The following is a 19,601-nucleotide window of genomic DNA, read 5'->3' as shown; positions in this document are numbered from 1 at the left end:
GAAGAAAAATCCTGTTTACGCAAAGGAATTATCGTAAGTTACTACAGAAGTAACGCTCGCGTAAACGTAGTAATATACTACGTTTACGCGAGCTTTACTTCTGTAGTAACTTACGATAATTCCTTCGCGTAAACGGGATTTTGTAGTAACTTACGATAATTTACTCCGCGTAAACGAGTGAATTATCGTAAGTTACTACAGAAGTAACGCTCGCGTAAACGTAGTATATGGCATATATGAATAGAAGGAGAATTTAAAGGCCCGGGCACATAGAAAAACTTAAGCAGTAAGACGTTAGTAGTAAACAAATCAGCCAATCACAGTCAAGAACTTAAGACAAAACGTAAGCAGTAGTGAATCCATACCGTTGATTTTCTTACTGCTTACGTCTTGCCCGGACACACACTCATCCTAGTGAGTAGTGTAGACGGGTAAAAATCATGGATAATCAAAAAAAAATCATTGATTATCCATGATTTTTACTCGTCTACACTACTCATTATAGGATGAGCCGCGAGTAGGATCATCCTCCAGTCTAGAACGGGCATTACAGAAAGTTGAACAAGGACAGAGCACGTTCTTTGCGCTAAGAGTGTGGTTTTGGAACGCAGCCCAAACGAGGTGAAAATTACCAAAAGTGAGGAAATTCACTAGAGTATCTATACGATTTTATTTGTCGAAATCTAGCAAATCTGTTTACTTTTGTAATTTTTACCTCGTTTCAATTGACTTTGCGTCGAGAGCTTCCGCTTTTCCGCGCAAATTGTGCTCCATGTAATATTCAGGCAACCAAATGAACGGAACGGATCGACGGAAATCTAGTAAATTTTGTCTTCCGCGCTTCCGCGTTTCCGCGTTTCCGCGCTCCATGTAATGGCAACTTCATGTTTACATTTAGTTGGCCAATAAAAAAAATACCCCCGCAATAACCTGCATCCTACATGCTAGCATTTGTCTCGCGTGCTCTATTATTTGTCACATGATTTATTATTTCTTTGCATTGATATCAATGTTCGATTTGTAATAATACCTGTCTTTTAAGATAAATTCCGAAGAGACTTTCTAGGTATTTGAATGATCGTTCCGTACACCGTTCCGTTCTTCACGAGTTCTTGATCTTAACGATCATTAACCGGTCACTTGTATCGATGTTCTAGAATTTATGAGAAGGAACGATCGTTTAAGGACGCAGTATCGAATCGAACGTACGTTGAAGCCACGGCAGGAACGATGACAAATACAGGAGGTAAAGTAGTCGCGAATCTACGACAAAAGTTCGTATCGCCGAATGTGTTGCGATGGTTCCCCGGACACATGACGAAGGGTCTAAAGCAGATGCAACAGCGATTGAAAAATATCGATTGCATCATAGAGGTTCACGACGCGCGGGTACCGGTCTCCGGGCGTTACGCCGATTTTAGCAGGACTCTGACCGGCTTGAAGCCACACATATTTGTACTGAGCAAAAGAGATTTGGCCGACACGAGACACAAGAGCAGTATAGTCTCTACGTTGAACAGAGAAGGGCTGTCCAACGTAATCTTCGCAAATCTCAAAGATCAACGGTGCAAAGGCGTGAGGCGGATCCTGCCCCTGGCCAAGAAGTTGATGTTAAATTCGCAACGTTACAATAGGGCGGAGGAGGAGTCTTATTCCATGATGATCATCGGCGTGCCCAATGTTGGAAAGTCCTCTCTGATTAATCGTTTGAGAAACAATCACCTTAACCTGGGCCAAGCTACTCCGGTCGGCGCGACGGCTGGTATCACGCGATCTGTATTGACTCGTGTAAAAATATCGGAGGACCCAGCAGTGTATCTGATTGATACCCCAGGTATTCTAGCGCCTTCCATCAAAGACGTTCATGCTGGCTTCAAGCTGGCCTTGGTCGGATGTCTGCAAGATCATGTAGCGGGATCGCAGCTGCTCGCGGATTATCTACTATTCTGGCTGAATAAGAACGGCCGATTTGAATATGTGGACATATTGGGTTTGAAAGAACCAAATGACGATGTGTTGCACGTGCTCACGTTCATTGCCGCAAAGTTGGGAAAAACCGTGAAGATAAAGAGCTTCGACGGCCGATTAGCAGTCAAGCCCGATTTAAAATCTGCGGCGGACCACTTTATCGCTTTATTTAGGAAAGGAGACTTGGGATCCTATTGCTTAGATATAGATTTACTCGAGATATCAGAAAACCGCGAAGTTAGCTTAGCCTAATGATAATTATATGTAAATATATTTGTATATATTTATTTATAGAAATGATTCTTAATCGAAAGAAAATATAGATCATAATTTTATACACGACATCTGATGACTTGAATAATCCTAAATATTGGGGAAAAAACAACGATCTTACTTTTCCACTATATTTTATCCTTGTATAAAATCAAGTAACATTCGATTACTATCAAGATGTTGGATCTTACACCAAATGCCTTGTAATATCTTTCAGAAAAAAAATTTTTTTCTTTAAATAAAGTCTAAAAATTTATGGAAATGTAAGGTGCTAGCCGAGGAAGCGTATATTGCATCACTTTCCCCACCAGTCTTATGATCCTGCCACGTTCATCTTGCGGGAGTAGGTCATCTGAGCCACATGTGTTAAATTCACTTTTGTCATGGAAGACATTTCTTCCGTCTTTCATTCGTTGTGATCTATATGCAAACCATACGTATCGTACGTAATCGGGAAATTAAACGGGATTAATTTCTTCAACCTATTTGAGACATCAGATTTACCGTTATGTTGACCGTTGATTGAGAATCACAAGGCTGAAATACATCCGTCTTTTTTTTTACGTTTCTTCTTTCAACTCTCGAAAGTATTTAAATCGTCACTCGAGCTAACTTTTCGGAATTGATTTTTAGCGAAAATGTTTGCGAGGGTAACGTTTTATCCAACCTTACTTTATAACGTCGTCATGGAGAAGATTACGACTCGGAACTGGTACGATAGGATAGACGAGACTGTTGTACTGGGCGCCTTACCGTTTCGACGAACGACCAAGCAGGTATGTTTTTATAAATCTATTTTTACGACAGAAATTAAGGATGTATATTTCAAATCAGCAATGTTACTTTGATCACAATAATAGCTTGCATTTATGCCTTCACGGCTTTTTATTTGATCTTCTCATTTTTAAATAAATGTCGGATAAGAATGCCACAAAAGACGTTATTATAATTTATATTTATATTATAATATATATTATATTATAATACATATATTTAGTGTGTTTTGATCCATAACATGTGACTCTTCTTCTGTGTAATAATACATTAAGAGTATGTCTCAGATTTTAAACTTATCAATCATTTGAACAAATAAATCTCATGCAACAGCTGCTAAATTATAAGCATTTAAATGACGTTATTACATACAATTTACATCTTAGATTTTTCTTTTCTTTTTCAGTTAATCGACGATGAAAATATCAAGGCTGTCGTGTCCATGAATGAGGATTACGAGTTGTCTTTGTTATCCAACACAGAGAAGGTGCGCGACAATAAGACTTTGAATCTTGAGAATAAACCATAGTATGGTGAGAGATAGTGTAAAATAAACTTATACATGACTTAGAGCAACAATACTCTTTCTTCATTCAGGAATGGCGCAGGTACAATGTAGAATTTCTGCAGTTGTCTACAACGGACATCTTTCAAGCACCTTCTCAAGAGAAACTGGAGGAAGGTGTAAACTTTATTAATAAATTCCGCAACGTATCGAGTAAAAAATTAAGTCATACAGGTATCGTCGATGGTCGCGACCAATCTGGCACGGTTTACGTTCATTGTAAAGCAGGAAGAACCAGAAGCGCGACATTGGTTGCATGCTATCTAATAACAGTGAGATCACATGACATAGTTTAAACGTAAAATTGAAGAAATTTTGACATCATTAGCAGTGAAATGTTCTTGTCGTTTTTCTAGAAAAACAATTGGACGCCTGAAGAAACGGTTGATTACATGCGAACGAAGAGGCCACATATATTGCTCCATACAGCCCAATGGTCTGCGCTAAAGCAATTTTACACGAGACATGTACGACCTACATCTTAGCTGAAATTTTTTGTGAATTATTTCGTTGATGTTTATACGCGAATGGGAAATATATAAATAGGTAAATAAAGGCTGATCTATTTAGGTACTACGTTAAATTACAAATATGTCAATTCGAATAGAAAGAGGATGAAGAGATAAAATACGAAATAAGTCATTTACTGAGTCTTGTTATTAGCGAGCTCAACTTTCTTTACATGCGTGGACGCAAACTTGGTAGCCTCTGTAATTGCTTTTTCCATACGTATCTGAAAATCCTGTGATATTTTTGTAGATTTCATATTTGCGACTAACATGGGTTTGAATCCCTTGATAGGTCCGTGCTCTGCATTAAAGATTTGAAGTACAATATCCATCCAAGTTTGTGCGTTAAATGCACTAGAGGTCATTTCCTATATACGGTTAATAATAAACGTTTATGTTATTTACTACATTAAATTTACTACATTTAAACATTAAATTATTTACTCTTTGTAACATAACTTATATATTGTTATACGATTTATATTGAAATCTACATTTATGAAACATATGAATAAAATATACCTGTGGCATAGAACATCTTGCCTTTACAAATCCATTCGTACAAGAGAAAATTAATATTGGCATCCCAGAGAAGAGCGATACAACTTCATGCAATGATAAATATGTGGGATTCTTATTCAGGCAGTGTACGATAAAACAAGATGACAAATCCGTGGCGTTAGTGATTTCACGAGTTATAGAATCTCTATAAAACACCCATTATTAAAGATTATTCAGAATTAAACAGATTACTCATATATGATACGCATATATTACGTACTTTTCTATTTCTTTCTCTCGCAGCCATATCGTCTTGCTCAAATTCTCCAGATGCGTCAAACATTTCTCTTTAATCAAGTAAGGTACTTGTACGTGCTGATCATTAATCTCTTGTTTTATTCGATTTATTTCTGCATTAAGTATCTCGTATGTGAGCTTGCCACTTTGTAAAACGTTTTTTAGCTCGGCGATTCTCTGACACATTCTCTCACCGGCTTGTCTCATATGTAAAGCTCCTGGACCAACAACAGCTTTAACAGCGCGTTTTGTTACTCCCTTTGAGGTATATGTTGAAAAACAAAAGTGTTGTAGTACACCTGTATTATGAACATGCGTACCGCAGCACGGTTCCCTAAATGTACACAATTGATATTAGCATCAAATCTAGCTCAAAGAATTTGTTGATGTTTAAAATTCGGACTCACTAACTTCGCTTTCAAGTCGTCAGTATTGATTTCTACGATTCTAATGTCTGTGTAAGGATATATCTCTCCTGGAACCAATGTAACATTTTGTTTTAACAGTTCGAGCGAATTCACAGTTTGCACAGTCGTTGCAGTATGAGATTGTATGACATTGTTAATACAATCTTCTATTGTCCTCATTTGTCCTGATGTAAGTTGTTCGCCAAACGAGTTGAACTGAAATTTTAAACTATCCGTATCGACTGTACATCCACGTTGATAAATTACTTGCATAACTTGCTTTAAAGCTGCATTTAATAAATGTGCTGCTGTATGATGTTTCATTGCTCCAACACGAATATTCGGTTCTATATTGACTAAGCAATCATCTTCTATTTGTAAATATAGCTCTGATGTGCTGGAAAACAGATTTGTGTATTGTATAATTTTTTGTAATCAAATTAGAATATATAAATTGAAATAAGTTTTATAATTATCTAAAAATATATCTAAATATAAGAGACACTTACGGTAAATCTGTTTTGGCGAAATGTCCAGAATGAATCACATAGCCGTTTACTTTCCTGACATTATCTATATTAAAAAGTAGATTTCTAATACGAATGTTTCCTTTATCTGAAACTTGGCCACCTTCTAATGAATAACATTCAGTTTTGTCCAATATAATTCCAATCTCGCCTGTGCTATTTACTAGTTCATTGATGAGTATTTTATCGTCAGCATTATTAACTTTTGTAATATTGGAATAATTTTTACTCGCAACTAATTCTCCTACGATATGTGAAATAGATATTCAATTTTAGAGTTACATTGTACAGTTTAATCGGAAAAATATATATGTGGTTTGCTTTGACATTACCATTGAGAATAATGCCAATGAGTTTACTGTTAAGCGCTGGAAATTCATATATATAGGTATTCCCGTCATATATATAATTATACTTGAATGAATCATCCGTCTTAGGTACGTGATTTTTCTCAAGTATTCCCAAAGACTCTTTAGTAATTACAGTACTACGTTTGTCTAATCCAATTCTTGATTGATATCTACGATTATTAAGCTGCTCCTCAAAATCATTTTCATCAAAGTATAAAGATTCGATCTGTGCTAGTTGCGCTATAGTTTCCAAATTAAGACCATATGTATCGTACAGCTTAAATGCGACATTTCCAGGCAACACGTTAGTTTTACGTCTGTAAATAATAATATGGATCATTATATATGTATTATATTAATATATTATGCTATGTAAAAGAAGATACAATTAAAAGAAATATCTTACAATTCTTTCAACATGGATTGTAGATCTTTATAGCCATCAACTAGACCAGGAGCCATCCAATCGGTGATTGCTGTTAATTCAGGACGAGTTTCAATCATCTTACTCCACATTTTACCAGAAGTATTCCGTAATCTCTTGAACAAATCTTCTTCAAAATCTATTATCCTTTGTATCTGATAAATTGCATCCAGTAACATTGAGATCATTTAAAATGTGTCTCAACAAGAGAGCTTAACAGCATTCATCATTTCAATATTTATCCTAATAATTTTAATTCTAATTATTTTACCTGTTTCAGATTAGTATGCAATTCTGGATAAGCTACACCCAGGTTATCAGCTACATTGCAGGCAAGTTCTGAAATAATGCCAGGTTTTCTGAAGACTTTCTCCCCTACGTCTATCGCATTCCGCAATACTCTCCGCAACTTTGGACTGAAATTATATACAAATACTATAATATATTTGACGATAACATATACATATTCGTCTAATATATACATATTAGATATACTAAAATCATACTATTGTTCAGGTAACATATTATCAGCCAATGCAACAGTAATCATTCTTGCGTGATCAGCTAGAATTCTGTAACCGTAGTCAATTTTGCCTGTATCATCATCACCAAACGTTCCCTTATATTCTGGCGCATTCGAGCGCTTTCGTATTTCATTGAACAACGGCTGGAAGAGGTCTGTATCATAATTTGATGTTTTTCCTTGCAGTAAGGTAACTAATCGTTCAAGTCCCATGCCTGTATCAACATGATGGTTTGGTAAAGGTACTATACATCCATTCGCAAGCCTAACATAAAATATTATGATATTGAATAGACTATGCAATTTCACATTAACTGATAAAATTAGCAAACTATGATATTAAGTAGAAAAAAATTTCAAACAATATCTAGATTCTCAGTACACAAGATAATAAAAATATAAGTATATATATATAATCAAAAGCATGCTGCATAGTATGATTGAAAAGATTTAAAATACTTAGAGCCAAGAATTAATAGTTCACCTTTCATATTGGATAAAAACTATATTCCATAACTCCATAAGATCGGCATATCCCTTATTCACTCGTTCGGCTTGATTAGTTGATCGTTTCATGTAGTCAACGTGTATCTCTGTACAAGGTCCACAAGGGCCTGACACCCCCATTTCCCAGAAGTTGTCTCGCATACCGAAAGGTAAAACTTTACACTCTGGTAGACCAAGTCGCAACCAAATATCCTTACACTCCAGATCTGGACTCATGCCTAGTTCCTCGTTACCACCAAAATATGTTACATACAAACATTCTTTGGGTATGCCATAAATGTTCGTTAACAAATTCCAGGCATATGAGCAAGCATCTTCCTGAAGGTGATAAGATTACATAAATAAGTACTGCAAGTGGAAACAACCAAGTGAATATAACATTGTTTTTTGTATTGCACCTTGAAATAATTTCCGAAGGACCAGTTGCCAAGCATTTCAAAGAAGGTATGGTGATAACTATCGTTGCCAACGACACTTAGATCGTTGTGCTTGCCACCGACTCTGATACACTTTTGTGAATTCGCGACCTTCGTCACAGGAGGTTCGTAATAATTTAAGAAAATCCCTTTAAACTAAAAAGTAAACATAGAAGTGTACATCAGCGGACTTATTACCAGAGGCACATTTTTCAAGATCGAGCATACTTGATTCATGCCAGCATTAATAAACGCCAGGGACTGATCGGTGATCGGAGAGACTGGGCTGGAACGAATAAAGCTGTGCTTTAAATCCTTCGTGAAGTAATCGAGAAATTCGTTTCTGATCAAGTTAGCCGGTTTGTTGTTCGTCAACTGGCTGTACGGGCGAATCAACCTAAACGAGATCATCCTTCTCGTTGTAGGATTCATCATCGCCTATAAATAATGAACAATCCAAAAGTCAGCTTTCGAAAAGCGATGTGGAGGTCCACGTGCGTGCATCAGGAATCATCGCGTCGCACAGTCGACTCAAGTCGAGCATGGTTAGGATGGCACTCGCGTAGTGCGTAGTGCATACAGTAAGACCCTGCGCACAATAGAGCACATATTAGGAACAATTAGGAACAAGAATAAATATTAAATATTAGGATATATATAAATATAGGAATATTCCTGTAATAAATATTAAATTAGGATATGTAAATGTACGAATATTCCTATATTTATATCTTATATTTTATTCTTTTCCATTGTGCGTCACGTTTAATTATTATTTTTAATTCCGATTCTTAATATTTTATATTTATTTTCATTCCTAATATGTGCTCTATTGTGCACAGGGCCTAACCATTATTGAGTGCTTCCCAGTAACACACACTTGTACATACACAGGTGACACTGTATTACAGCCACAGACCATATTGATGTATACATTCATCAAATATATTGTATCATATGTTGTTTCTATATATAGTCGTTACCAAAAACTCGATGTAAAAAATTTCTCGCATTTATTCTTAAATAAAATTATTTTATTGGGAAATACACATTATATATACATAGCGTCCTAAATAACATTGATATACGTATCGATTATGAAATTTCGTTCGTATGATTTTTGTTTAAGATATACGTCTTTTTTTATAGTACATAAAATAATTAATCTACCTTCATATTATACATGAAACATTATACACTTTAGTTACACGGAATTCTTTTCTAAACAATCTTCTTTCTATTATACATTCTTGATGCATACATCGTTCCAGTATGCGTCAGTCTTTACGTAAATTGCGTCGCATTATTCCGAGCCTCCTATCTCAAATCAATTCAGAATCGAGAAATTAAAGTAAATTATCGATCTACGCAGTACATATCGGGTCTTAGATTTAATCCTCGATCTCCAGAAGATCGCCACCCATAGCTTTCCAAAAAGCGGTGACTACTTGCTCCGCCACCAGGCGCCTTTCATTCGTCGGCAAGGACGCCGCGTGCTCCTTCATGGCCATCAATTGGCCGTACAGCTCTCCGAAGTCCGCATTTTCGTCGCCCATTATGCCGTCTGTAAATTTAAGATCCGATAAAATAATCCACGGGCGCTTCATAGACTCACTTTCGTCCATACTATTCGTACTGACCGAGCATGTCTTGCATGCGTAGCGTTTCCGAAGGGTCGCGCGTTAACCGAATATTCTCAAATTGTTCTTCAATCTTGTTCACTTCCAGCGCTTGCCCCATACACGACTTGTCTACAACGAAACGCAATTTAATCCACATTTACGTGGAAAGAGTTGTATACTTGGGTTTCCGTTTTAATAGCAGCAATTTCGATCGGCTACCTTTAAGCACGATATTGGGCCACATGTGAGCATGCAGAGCTTCGATGATCCTATCGATGCCATATTTATTGCCCTCCGCATCGCATTCCGAATCTCCCGTTTGCTCCAACTCGACCAGCTCAAACTTGTTGCGCACGCACCAATTTAACACTAAAAACATACAAGAGACATCGACTTGGTGCACAATACGGGAATAAATGTACTTGTACATTAAACGTCAACGTTCTCCATCGCCCCAGTACCTTTATCTCGCAGAAACGAGTCGGATATCGCGCCGCAGGAAAACAACAGCACCTCTGCTGCTGTCAAAGAAGTGGCCAAGGACGCCAATTGCTCCAGCTCCTCGTCCACCTTATCCTATGGAATATCAATTGGCGTCAACACACGTCGATTTAATTGCTAAACTCCCATTATGTCTCTTACTGCCTGCGCGTCGTGGTACACGATTAACGCGTCGACCTCTTCCGCTGACAGTTTGTGGGATAAGTTTTCTACGGCGCGTACCAAGACCTGTGATGTGTAATACTTGTTGTCAATGTTCCACATGTAGTCCACAATCTTGTCTTCCTCGGACAGACGTTCCGCCCCGATGCCTGCGTTAGAAACACACGTGAAATACAATTACACGGAACAGCATAAATAGTTATTTATGAAGAGAATTATGACAGTATACCCTTGTACTCACTTTCTGCGATTTCCTTAGCCTTCCCCTCCTTCGTGCTAACAATCAGTACTCGAGGTAGATTCATTATAGAAGGAGATCGGAGTACGTGCTGAAGAATAATCGATAATATAATATCCGATCGAACTGCGATTGATAGGTGTAAATAATGATCTCACCTGCAGCGAGTTAGAGGTTAGGTTAAATCCCGTAGATACGGTGAATTGTGAATTACGATGCGCCAAGCCGCCAAGTAAGCAGCAGTTGCCAGTTGCGCATTTCAGATATATAATGTTAAAATTTAAAATTAATTAGAATAATAATTGTGCTTATAATAAAAATTAATGTTATTAATTATAAATTTTTATCTTTAATTAATTGTTTTATATTGTAAATAATTTTAGTTGTATTATTATATTAAAACTTTTCTTTTGATTCGTTTTTTAGATAAAAAACTTGGAAAGTGTTTGCGGAATTATTTTTGTTCAGAGACGTAACCAAAACCAAAGAGTGCTGCGAAGAACTAAAAGTTACAGAAAGGAATTAAATGCAGATGAAATAAATGAGAATAAGCCTACATTTTTAAATATGTGTACGTATATATGTACATTCCATTTTCCTTTACGACATGTAGAAGAATTGAACGAAGTGGAACAGTATCTCCAAGAACCATTGTCCAAAAGTCATTTTTAATTAATCGTTTCTTGTATTTTTTTTCTTTGATATAAGTTTCCATTGTCAGCTCTATATAATTATTAATTATTAATTAGATAAAATTTACTTATTTTTTAGGTAAAAGAACTTTCCAAAATAGGAGGAACTATATACTCCATACGATTTCATAAAACGTTTGTCGTTTGTCACATTCTCCTTTCAAATAAATTTGCTGAACAATATACAACCTGGTATGAAAACTGGTATGAAAAAAAGCAAGTATTTGGAAAACTGTCTTTAGCAAATATTTACAGCGATTCGATGATACAGGTACTTTAGAAAATATAACACTGCTATTAAGCTCTATGCTTTCTTTGTATACTTAATGTTTACAATTATTGCGATAATATAATGATAGCTCTTTAAGAATATTTGGTGAAAAAAAGAGAAATATATATAGAGAAATAATTTTTAGGACACATGTTACGATAAGAATATGGTGATTTCCTGGGATGGTTCTCATCAATGGCCAGCGCGTATGACAAAAAGGAGGATTTTTTTGTGGAACAGTTTAATAATTATGCCATTGAATAAAAATATAAATAAAAAGATAAAGGTATATCGCTCGCTGTATATTTAAATTATCTTTATTTTACTGAAAATTTATTTAGTCATTTATATTTATTGATCGTTGATATCAAATCCATCTTTATTTTACTGAAGTTTTATTGTTCATTTTTTACTGACTGAAATTACAGGACTGCGACAACATCGCGGACGCAATGAGATTATAGACGATATTTAACGTTTATTAAGGCAATAAGGAGAAAGAAAGTATCTTCCGGGCATGGAAGATTTTACTAACAATTAACTGTTCTTTATTTTATTCTTTGCCAATGTGAGTGTGACAGGCATTTAGAAAACTATAAATCAAAATTATAGAAGATAATAATATAATTAATGATATTTTTGCACTTCAATTATATAAAAATAAAAACGTTACAGTTACAGTTATGATGAGAAATGATTGCCAATCAGTTAATGGAACTCGCCAAGAGAGATGAGCATATAGCATCGGGCGACTGAGAATTATAGGCTCCGTATCAAATTCAGATAACTTTGCTAAAGCAATTTCCCGATTGGCAGTCTGATGAATCTCGAAACGAACGGCAATATCTGGAAGTGATCTAAAACAATCTTGCAAAGAATCTTTCATGCAGTATCTCACAGTAATTATTGATTAATAAAATAATGCACATGTCTATAATAATATTATATTATATCCGACCAATTTGCTTGTGATTATATTCGATCTATTGAGAATAAAAATTACTTAACAGCAGATATTAAGGGTGCGAAGCAAAATCCGACAAATATTAGAATAAGTTTTTAATAATATCTGATTATGCTAAATTTAATCGTCTAAAATATGTGATTAGAAACGGAATACATATTTTGGATATCATATTGGTTTTCGAAAATTAACTTTACCCTTTCTGCTTTTCACGTACATTATTATATTTCGGTCATTTATCATTCTAATAAGTTTATTATTTTTATTTCATTCAGTTTGTTAAATATTTAATTAAGCACGTGCGTCAGAGCGTTAATTGGATACAAAAATCATCCGAAATAACATGAACCGGAATTGGAATTAAATTATATATTTATAATTTAAACTACCATGATCGTTTATTACGTACTCCTTTTTCAATCTAAGTTTCTTTTAAAAAATCATTATAAATCATTATAAAAGAAAGTTTTTTGCAAATGTAAATAAAGATTTATTTTATACCTATTATATTTACGTATTATAATACCTATTATATTTACAAAATAATAGGTATTTTATTTGATATTTAGAGAAATTTTAACTTTTGCTCCGTTTACGATACATCTTTTGAAAGCGTGATTAATAAACGTGAAAGAAATTCTAGAGCATTATAATAATTTTAATGCGCAACACACAATTCTGCAATCAATTTATCTTCACAGTTTTGCAATTTATTTAAATTGCATTACGTGAATAGATATGATAATCGTGAAACGACGGACGTCCTGAAAACGATAATTTGTTGTAAGTACGTCGATTAATTAAATAGATACACGAGATCCCGTTGACCATGATAAAAATTATGCTTCTAATTAAATTTATCTAATATAGGTAAGCGATAAATAAATTTCTGGAATTACAATGTTACTGGGCGAGGTGATAAATATCCTTTTTTTAGAAAAGCGTATTAAGGTAAATATCTTTGTGACAAACTTTCTTATATAATACGTAAAATTGCCTGTAATACCTATAAATAAAGTAAACAACTCTTAAACATTTATTTGACATTCAATTCAATTGCTATTTTCATTTATCATTAATCCTTATTTAGCATTTCCAAATTTTCGAAAAAGGGTACTATTTTCGAAGATCTATTCGTTGTGCATTACCTTCCAAGTTGTTAAACTTGGGCGAGAAAAAAAGAGGAATTTGTGAAAATTAATATTCGTTGAGTTTGAGATTACAGCATTATCCGTTATCGCATATCTGTTATCGTAGGCACCGTTTCATATTAATATAGATCAGAAGGACAAAAGATGATGAGCCTCCGGCCTTCGGCTCTATCAATTCGATATGATTGCGTTGCAGGATCCTTCCGCAGTATAAATAAAAGAGCTATGCAACAAATAATCTTATTCTGCGGCGAAGAACGTAAGAATACATTTACCACATAGTGCAACTAAAATTTATATCAGCCTCAGATTGTTGTGCAACAATGAGACGGTTAATCTTTCTGTAAGTAACTTATAATAATTATTTTTTAAATACGATGTCAATCATAAGCGAATCGGCGATCACTAATTTTGATTTTTAGAAAACTAATCTGTCTTAATTGATAAGTCAGGAAAGCCTAAGCGATCCATATTTATATAGATGTGTTTTTCTCGTTTCAAATTCTAGATTCACTCTCTGAAATAAGTACTGGTATTAATTAAGAATTATTCTTTATACATCAGATTTATTTTTTGTTTTTTATTTTCATATATCGTTACTTATCATTTCTTACATAGTACCATTATACTTATTTGATTTTGAATTGCATTTTGTAGCGCCTTCATTGGCGTACTTCTAGTGAAAAATGGCACACCGTCGAAAAACCAGAAATATCCTTCACATCTAGAATGGTTGTTTGGTTTAAACAATAAACAAGATGAAAATAAGGAAGAAAGTAAGGAAGAAAATAAGGAAGTAAATAACTCGACCGTATGCCAATCTCAGGAGTGCAAAAAAATAGGTATTTATAAAACAGCAACGGATGTAGTTGTAATTATAATTCAATTTACAGCTAGTCTGGTAATTTAAATCTTTATAATTATATCCATTGTCTTTTTTCTTGCTTTCATTTTTTTCCAGCTCGGATAATAACGGAGAGCATGGACAAAACTGTGGATCCGTGCGATGATTTTTATGAATACGCATGTGGAAACTGGCCGAAGCATAATCCCCTTCCGAAGGGGATGGAAACCTGGAGTATGTTCGCAAGTGCGCAAATGAATGTCATGAAGCAAATAAAGGGTAAACGCCAAATCAGCTCAAACTGTAATTCGAAACTTGTGTGTAATGATATTAAAGATTGAATGATATTTCGCAGAAATTTTTGACGAGGGTCCCAAGAAGAGCGATCCTCTGGCGGTGAAGCTCGCGAAGAAGTGGTACGCGGTATGCACGGATACAGGTAACCGCGAATGACTCTCGAATGAATTGAAACCGTGCAAAAATTCGAATATTTATTATTTTTATACATAATCGTGTTCCACGATATAATCGCTGATTCACGAAATGCTTCTAGATGCAATGGAGAAGTATGGGCTCGAGCCGCTTGTCTTTACCATGTCGCGAATAGGCGGCTGGCCGTTGATAATGGAACCGGACGAGTGGAACGAGCAGGAATACAGTTGGCAAAAAGTGGATGATCAATATGTGCGCTTGACGGGAAGAAATGCTTTTCACGACGTGCGCGTGATCGATTATGGTTGGAACGATACTCGGAAAATAGTACATGTACTTATCAGAAGCTTTTAATTAAGATTATCATTATGTCTTCATGGTATTAACATTACGCAATCAAATCTGAATCCAAAAGCGATGTAATTGGCGTCTTTATAACGTTATTATATATAATAACGTTATAAAGACGCTGTATACAGCATTCACATATATTATGTATCATCGAGCACTCATTTTTTGCGTTGCTCTTTGCATTACACGTGGATGTAAATTTATATTCAGAAAATTTGCCTTAATTTCTCATTAGTGATCTTTTTTAATGTAAGTTCTTATTGCTAGATCAATATGCCGCATATGCCTCCGGGTTCATATAGAGTCTGGGGTGAAATCGACGATAGCGAAGAAGATGAAAGCGATGAGGATCCTAGTGACGAGGAGAAGCAAAGCGACGAGCAGAAAGATAGTCAAGAACCTGGAAGCGAAAACAAAGATGATAACGAAACCGGTACTAATAGTAACTGTAGGAAATTTAGGGCCGTAAGGCCGGTATTGATAGGAGATCGGGAAAATCAACGTAGTAGTGGAGCAGTCATGGGGTAGCAGCCTAAGTGCTAGGCGTATGAACGAAGGATCCCGAGTTTCGAGTCTCGGTCGGCTCCGTTAATTTTTTTCCGTCTCTTCCAGATCCCAGTGACGAGGAGAAGCAAAGCGACGAGCAGAAAGGTAGTCAAGAACCTGGAAGCGAAAACAAAGATGATAATGAAACCGGTAGTAATAGTAACGATGACAATGAAAGTGATAATGACGACGACGATGAAGACGATAATAACAATGATGACGAAGATGATAATGATGACGATGAAAATGACGATAAAGATGACGACGAAGAAGACGATGAAGATGATGATACAAACGAACAGAATGACGATGATAACGAGAAGAAAAAAGTCGGCATAAAAAAGACTGGCAAGTCCGTAAAAAAAATAAAAAATAAAAATAAAAAATTGGGACATAGTAAACGGATGAAGAGTAGTACTCACTCCAAGAAGTACAAAAACCATAAGATGAAGAAAGAGAGGGTAAAGAGACGAGCAATATCGACACATGTTCAAGAGAAATTACACGTGCGGAAGAACAAAAGAAATCGCGTGAAGCATCAAGAACGTATGGAGAGACTAAAGAAAACTTTAGAGGCGACAACACCGCAGATCAGCACAGAAGTAACGATTGGTGAAGTTGATGAGCTGAAGAAATACGCTAATTACATCTCGAAAGTAGCTCGCGCCATAGCGAAAGTAAGAGGTGTCGAAGTCTCGGAGGAACATATGAATAAAGATATTCAAGATATGATCGAATTTAACATGAAACTAGCTAAGGTGAGTGTTATACATTACTTCGCAGGCAACGAATAAAGAAGACTGTATAATAATATATTTCAGATTACTACAGATCGCAGCAAGGATAAGAAGATGACGCTCAAAGATTTCCAAGCATGGTATGATGAAAAGAAACCTGCAACTCCCAACAGCGCAGTAAGTCGTTTTTTAATTGATTAATTTAATCTGTTATTGTCTCTGACTAATTAAGCATGATTGACGCCACATAGATTAACTGGCTGTACAAAATTGGAGAATTATTTGATGAGGCCCACGTGTCTATAGATAGCGATTTAGATTTAAAAATTAATTCACCAAATTACTTCGATGGTCTTGTCGCTTTGCTGGATGAGACGTCGAGTCGAACAATCGGTAAATTTTGATAAAAGTGCGGCGATAATAAGGAAATGTCGTCGATAGACACGCTCACGCGAGATAATGTTTCAGTGAACTATATACATTGGAATTTCTTGAGCAGAATAATAGGAACTACCACAAGTGAAATGAGAAAATTATACAATGCATGGGAAGGAAAAGAGGAGAATGATGATGAAGAGATATTTGGATTTCCAGCGAGGTATGATGCCAAGCTCTTTTATCGAAAATAGTTTCTCACATAATTATCAGCGTAACCATTCGCTCTTCACCTCGCTAGAAATATAATTATTTTTTATTAGATTCTATTTTTACCCTAACAAACACCAAAACTAACGTTTACATACTCTTCATCTGTTTACTATGTCCTAATTTTTTATTTTTCGCGAACTCGCCAGTCTTTTTCATGTTTTTTTCTTCTCGTTATCATCGTGATTCTGTTTGCGTTAGTTGGTGTTTGCTGGGTACATTCTTATTCTTAATATAGTTTTAACGCGTGAATCAAAATTGAGTTGGTTCTAGATTATACCGATGTCAAACTGATCATGAATTGTTACCACAGATCGGCCCAATGTGCACAGGAAATAGAAATGAGCGACATTCTAGCGTACGAATATGTGAGAAACCATTTCTCTGATGAAATCCTGGCAACCGTAAGCACTTTGTGTTGAATTATTATAACAGTCTTCTGACTATCTTTGTTCGATTGGATCACTTATTCCTATTGCAGGCATCGGACATGATAGACGATATACAAAAGGAAGTAGAGTATCAGATTAAAGAATCAGATTGGGTGGATGAGGATACTAGGGATTTTGTTTTAGCGAAATTAGTGAATATGAACAACTTTATCGGATATCCAGATTGGTATAGGAATAACACTATCGTTAAACGATATTTTCAAGGAGTAAGTTTCTTAAAATTCATTAATTGCCACTCCCTATAGTGACTGTCTTATTTAATTATAATCTGTTAAAGCTCGTTGTCGGAAATTCGCATTACGAGAATACTCTCAGCTATGACAGATACCGTAAGTGGAAAAGTCTACGAAGCTTATTGAAGACAGGTGAAGAGGAAGAGGAAGAGGAGTAAGATATTGCATTTGTATTTGTTCCGACATAATTACAGCTTTATTTTTTAATTTGCGAAATAAATTCATGTAATAAATTCCGTGTTACAGAATGATAAGCCCTGTAATGGTAAATGCATTTTTCTCCCCGGATGACAATTCCATAGGTTCGCCTTTTTTAGAAGAATTAAATCTAAACGAATTTACAACTATTCACGTTGTCATTGATATTAATCTCTTTTTCGATTATAGCCCTCTCGGCAGCGGATTTCCAGAGCCCATTATTTGCTTATGACCGACCACAGTAAGTGAATAATTTTGATTAAAAATATCAACGCGACTAGCGTAGTGACAAGCTTACATTATTACAAACAATCTTACATTATTTCTAAAAAATTTATAATTTTTAATAAAATTTTTTCTAACTACGCTTTATTCCAGAGTTATTAATTATGGTATTATTGGATCAATCATGGGTCACGAAGTTAATCATGGATTCGATGATTCTGGTAACGTTATGAAATAATATTTCTGAATAGTATTTCTCGTTTACTTTATTAAGTTACAGTATTTCATTGTTGCGATAATATAGTGACATCTATCATTTTACTCCAAAGTATATCTGAAAAATTCTTTGAAAATATTTAAAAAATATGATAAAAAGAACCAAAAAATAATTTTTAGGACACTTGTATGATAAGAACGGAGATTTTGTGGAATGGTTATCCGCAATGGCCGAAGCATATGGCAAAAGAGCAGAATGTTTTGTCGAACAATTTAACAATTATCCCGTTGACAAAGAATCGAATTTTAAAATAAAGGTACGTTATCTATTCTGTATTTTTAATTACCATTTTAATTTAAATTACCGTTATTTTTCTTGTCGTGCGTCTTGAAAATGTTTAATCGTACTTATATTGTCAAAAATTGCAGAATTATGGCAACAAGACGGCGGGAGAGAATATCGCGGATACAATGGGATTAGAGGCAGCGTTTAGAGCGTATCAAAGGAGAGAAAGAGAATGCGGAAAACCGGATACTGTGTTGCCGGGCCATGAAAACCTCACGACCGAACAACTTTTCTTCCTATCCTATGCTAATGTAAGTATCACAGACCATGAATACAGAGCTGCAATAATTAAAAATTGTGAGAATAATAATAATAATGATAAAGTAAACGTTTATGTGTTTTAATATATGTTTGAAATTACGGTAATGCTTGCAGTTGTGGTGTGAAGCTGCGGCAACGAGTAACGCCACTATAGATGACGCTCAATCTGACGTGCATAGCACCGGACGGTTGAGAGTGATAGGAAGCGTTTCAAATTCACAAGACTTCGCCGAAGCTTACAATTGCCCGGTTGGCAGTGCAATGAATCCCGAAAAGAAATGCCATATTTGGAAATGATTAACTACAAATATTACAAATTAAGCTTCCCAATACTTGAGAAAAATGTAAAATTGATTGTTTGTAATTTTCTATCCAAATATCGATGAATATATATAGTATGTAAAATAAGACACATATATGATATATGTGTCTAATATATACAATATATATATATATATATATATTAAATAAGA

The 19,601-nt window shown here is 35.2% G+C and overlaps 4 protein-coding genes and 1 long non-coding RNA gene across 10 annotated transcripts; 3 read left to right on the top strand and 2 right to left on the bottom strand.

The window, feature by feature from the left end:
- Positions 1 to 675: 675 nt before the first annotated feature.
- Ptpmt1 (protein tyrosine phosphatase, mitochondrial 1) lies at positions 676 to 4,624 on the top strand. Of its 6 annotated transcripts, none has more exons than XM_071711616.1 (6): positions 819 to 1,066; positions 1,158 to 1,834; positions 2,875 to 3,017; positions 3,422 to 3,502; positions 3,613 to 3,852; positions 3,937 to 4,624. In XM_071711616.1, the coding sequence occupies exons 2-6, from the start codon at positions 1,231 to 1,233 to the stop codon at positions 4,063 to 4,065; spliced, it is 1,197 nt and encodes a 398-aa protein (XP_071567717.1). In that variant the 5' UTR covers positions 819 to 1,066; positions 1,158 to 1,230; the 3' UTR covers positions 4,066 to 4,624. The 6 variants fall into 6 exon arrangements, 3 of the variants coding, with proteins under 3 accessions (XP_071567717.1, XP_071567716.1, XP_071567715.1); XM_071711615.1 differs by having other exon boundaries at positions 843 to 1,066; positions 1,158 to 1,246; XM_071711614.1 differs by lacking the exons at positions 819 to 1,066; positions 1,158 to 1,834 and adding an exon at positions 2,216 to 2,683.
- On the bottom strand, positions 4,216 to 8,967 carry Alars-m (alanine--tRNA ligase, mitochondrial). Its single transcript, XM_071711560.1, has 13 exons — positions 8,892 to 8,967; positions 8,270 to 8,630; positions 8,024 to 8,197; positions 7,603 to 7,943; positions 7,102 to 7,383; positions 6,867 to 7,011; positions 6,578 to 6,750; positions 6,154 to 6,488; positions 5,804 to 6,065; positions 5,299 to 5,691; positions 4,871 to 5,221; positions 4,612 to 4,795; positions 4,216 to 4,457 (listed from the first exon to the last, which is right to left on the bottom strand). The coding sequence occupies exons 2-13, from the start codon at positions 8,474 to 8,476 to the stop codon at positions 4,224 to 4,226; spliced, it is 3,081 nt and encodes a 1,026-aa protein (XP_071567661.1). The 5' UTR covers positions 8,477 to 8,630; positions 8,892 to 8,967; the 3' UTR covers positions 4,216 to 4,223.
- Positions 8,968 to 9,053: 86 nt separating this feature from the next.
- LOC139775542 (alpha- and gamma-adaptin-binding protein p34) lies at positions 9,054 to 10,851 on the bottom strand. Its single transcript, XM_071711620.1, has 7 exons — positions 10,723 to 10,851; positions 10,568 to 10,655; positions 10,306 to 10,475; positions 10,125 to 10,239; positions 9,883 to 10,032; positions 9,682 to 9,792; positions 9,054 to 9,605 (listed from the first exon to the last, which is right to left on the bottom strand). Exons 2-7 carry the CDS (start codon positions 10,629 to 10,631, stop codon positions 9,433 to 9,435), a joined length of 783 nt encoding a protein of 260 aa, XP_071567721.1. The 5' UTR covers positions 10,632 to 10,655; positions 10,723 to 10,851; the 3' UTR covers positions 9,054 to 9,432.
- Positions 10,655 to 11,138, top strand: LOC139775550 (uncharacterized). The gene is made up of 2 exons (XR_011718850.1): positions 10,655 to 10,796; positions 10,991 to 11,138. It is a non-coding gene; the product is annotated as an uncharacterized lncRNA (long non-coding RNA).
- A 2,688-nt stretch (positions 11,139 to 13,826) lies between these two features.
- On the top strand, positions 13,827 to 19,587 carry LOC139775520 (neprilysin-like). The gene is made up of 19 exons (XM_071711561.1): positions 13,827 to 13,985; positions 14,300 to 14,484; positions 14,604 to 14,765; positions 14,842 to 14,925; positions 15,040 to 15,251; positions 15,537 to 15,702; positions 15,882 to 16,573; positions 16,637 to 16,729; positions 16,804 to 16,945; positions 17,021 to 17,150; positions 17,511 to 17,601; positions 17,679 to 17,855; positions 17,927 to 18,036; positions 18,129 to 18,184; positions 18,270 to 18,321; positions 18,459 to 18,526; positions 18,702 to 18,838; positions 18,951 to 19,118; positions 19,243 to 19,587. The coding sequence occupies exons 1-19, from the start codon at positions 13,966 to 13,968 to the stop codon at positions 19,423 to 19,425; spliced, it is 2,928 nt and encodes a 975-aa protein (XP_071567662.1). The 5' UTR covers positions 13,827 to 13,965; the 3' UTR covers positions 19,426 to 19,587.
- The last annotated feature ends 14 nt before the right edge of the window (positions 19,588 to 19,601 follow it).

Source organism: Temnothorax nylanderi, unplaced genomic scaffold (assembly GCF_030848795.1).
Source record: "Temnothorax nylanderi isolate EJ_2023f unplaced genomic scaffold, tnyl_v1.0 TNYL_tig0100_pilon, whole genome shotgun sequence".
In the NCBI taxonomy this organism is placed as follows: domain Eukaryota; kingdom Metazoa; phylum Arthropoda; class Insecta; order Hymenoptera; family Formicidae; genus Temnothorax; species Temnothorax nylanderi.
The sequence above is the reverse complement of the archived record's forward strand: the minus strand, read 5'-3'. Positions and strand labels throughout refer to the sequence as shown.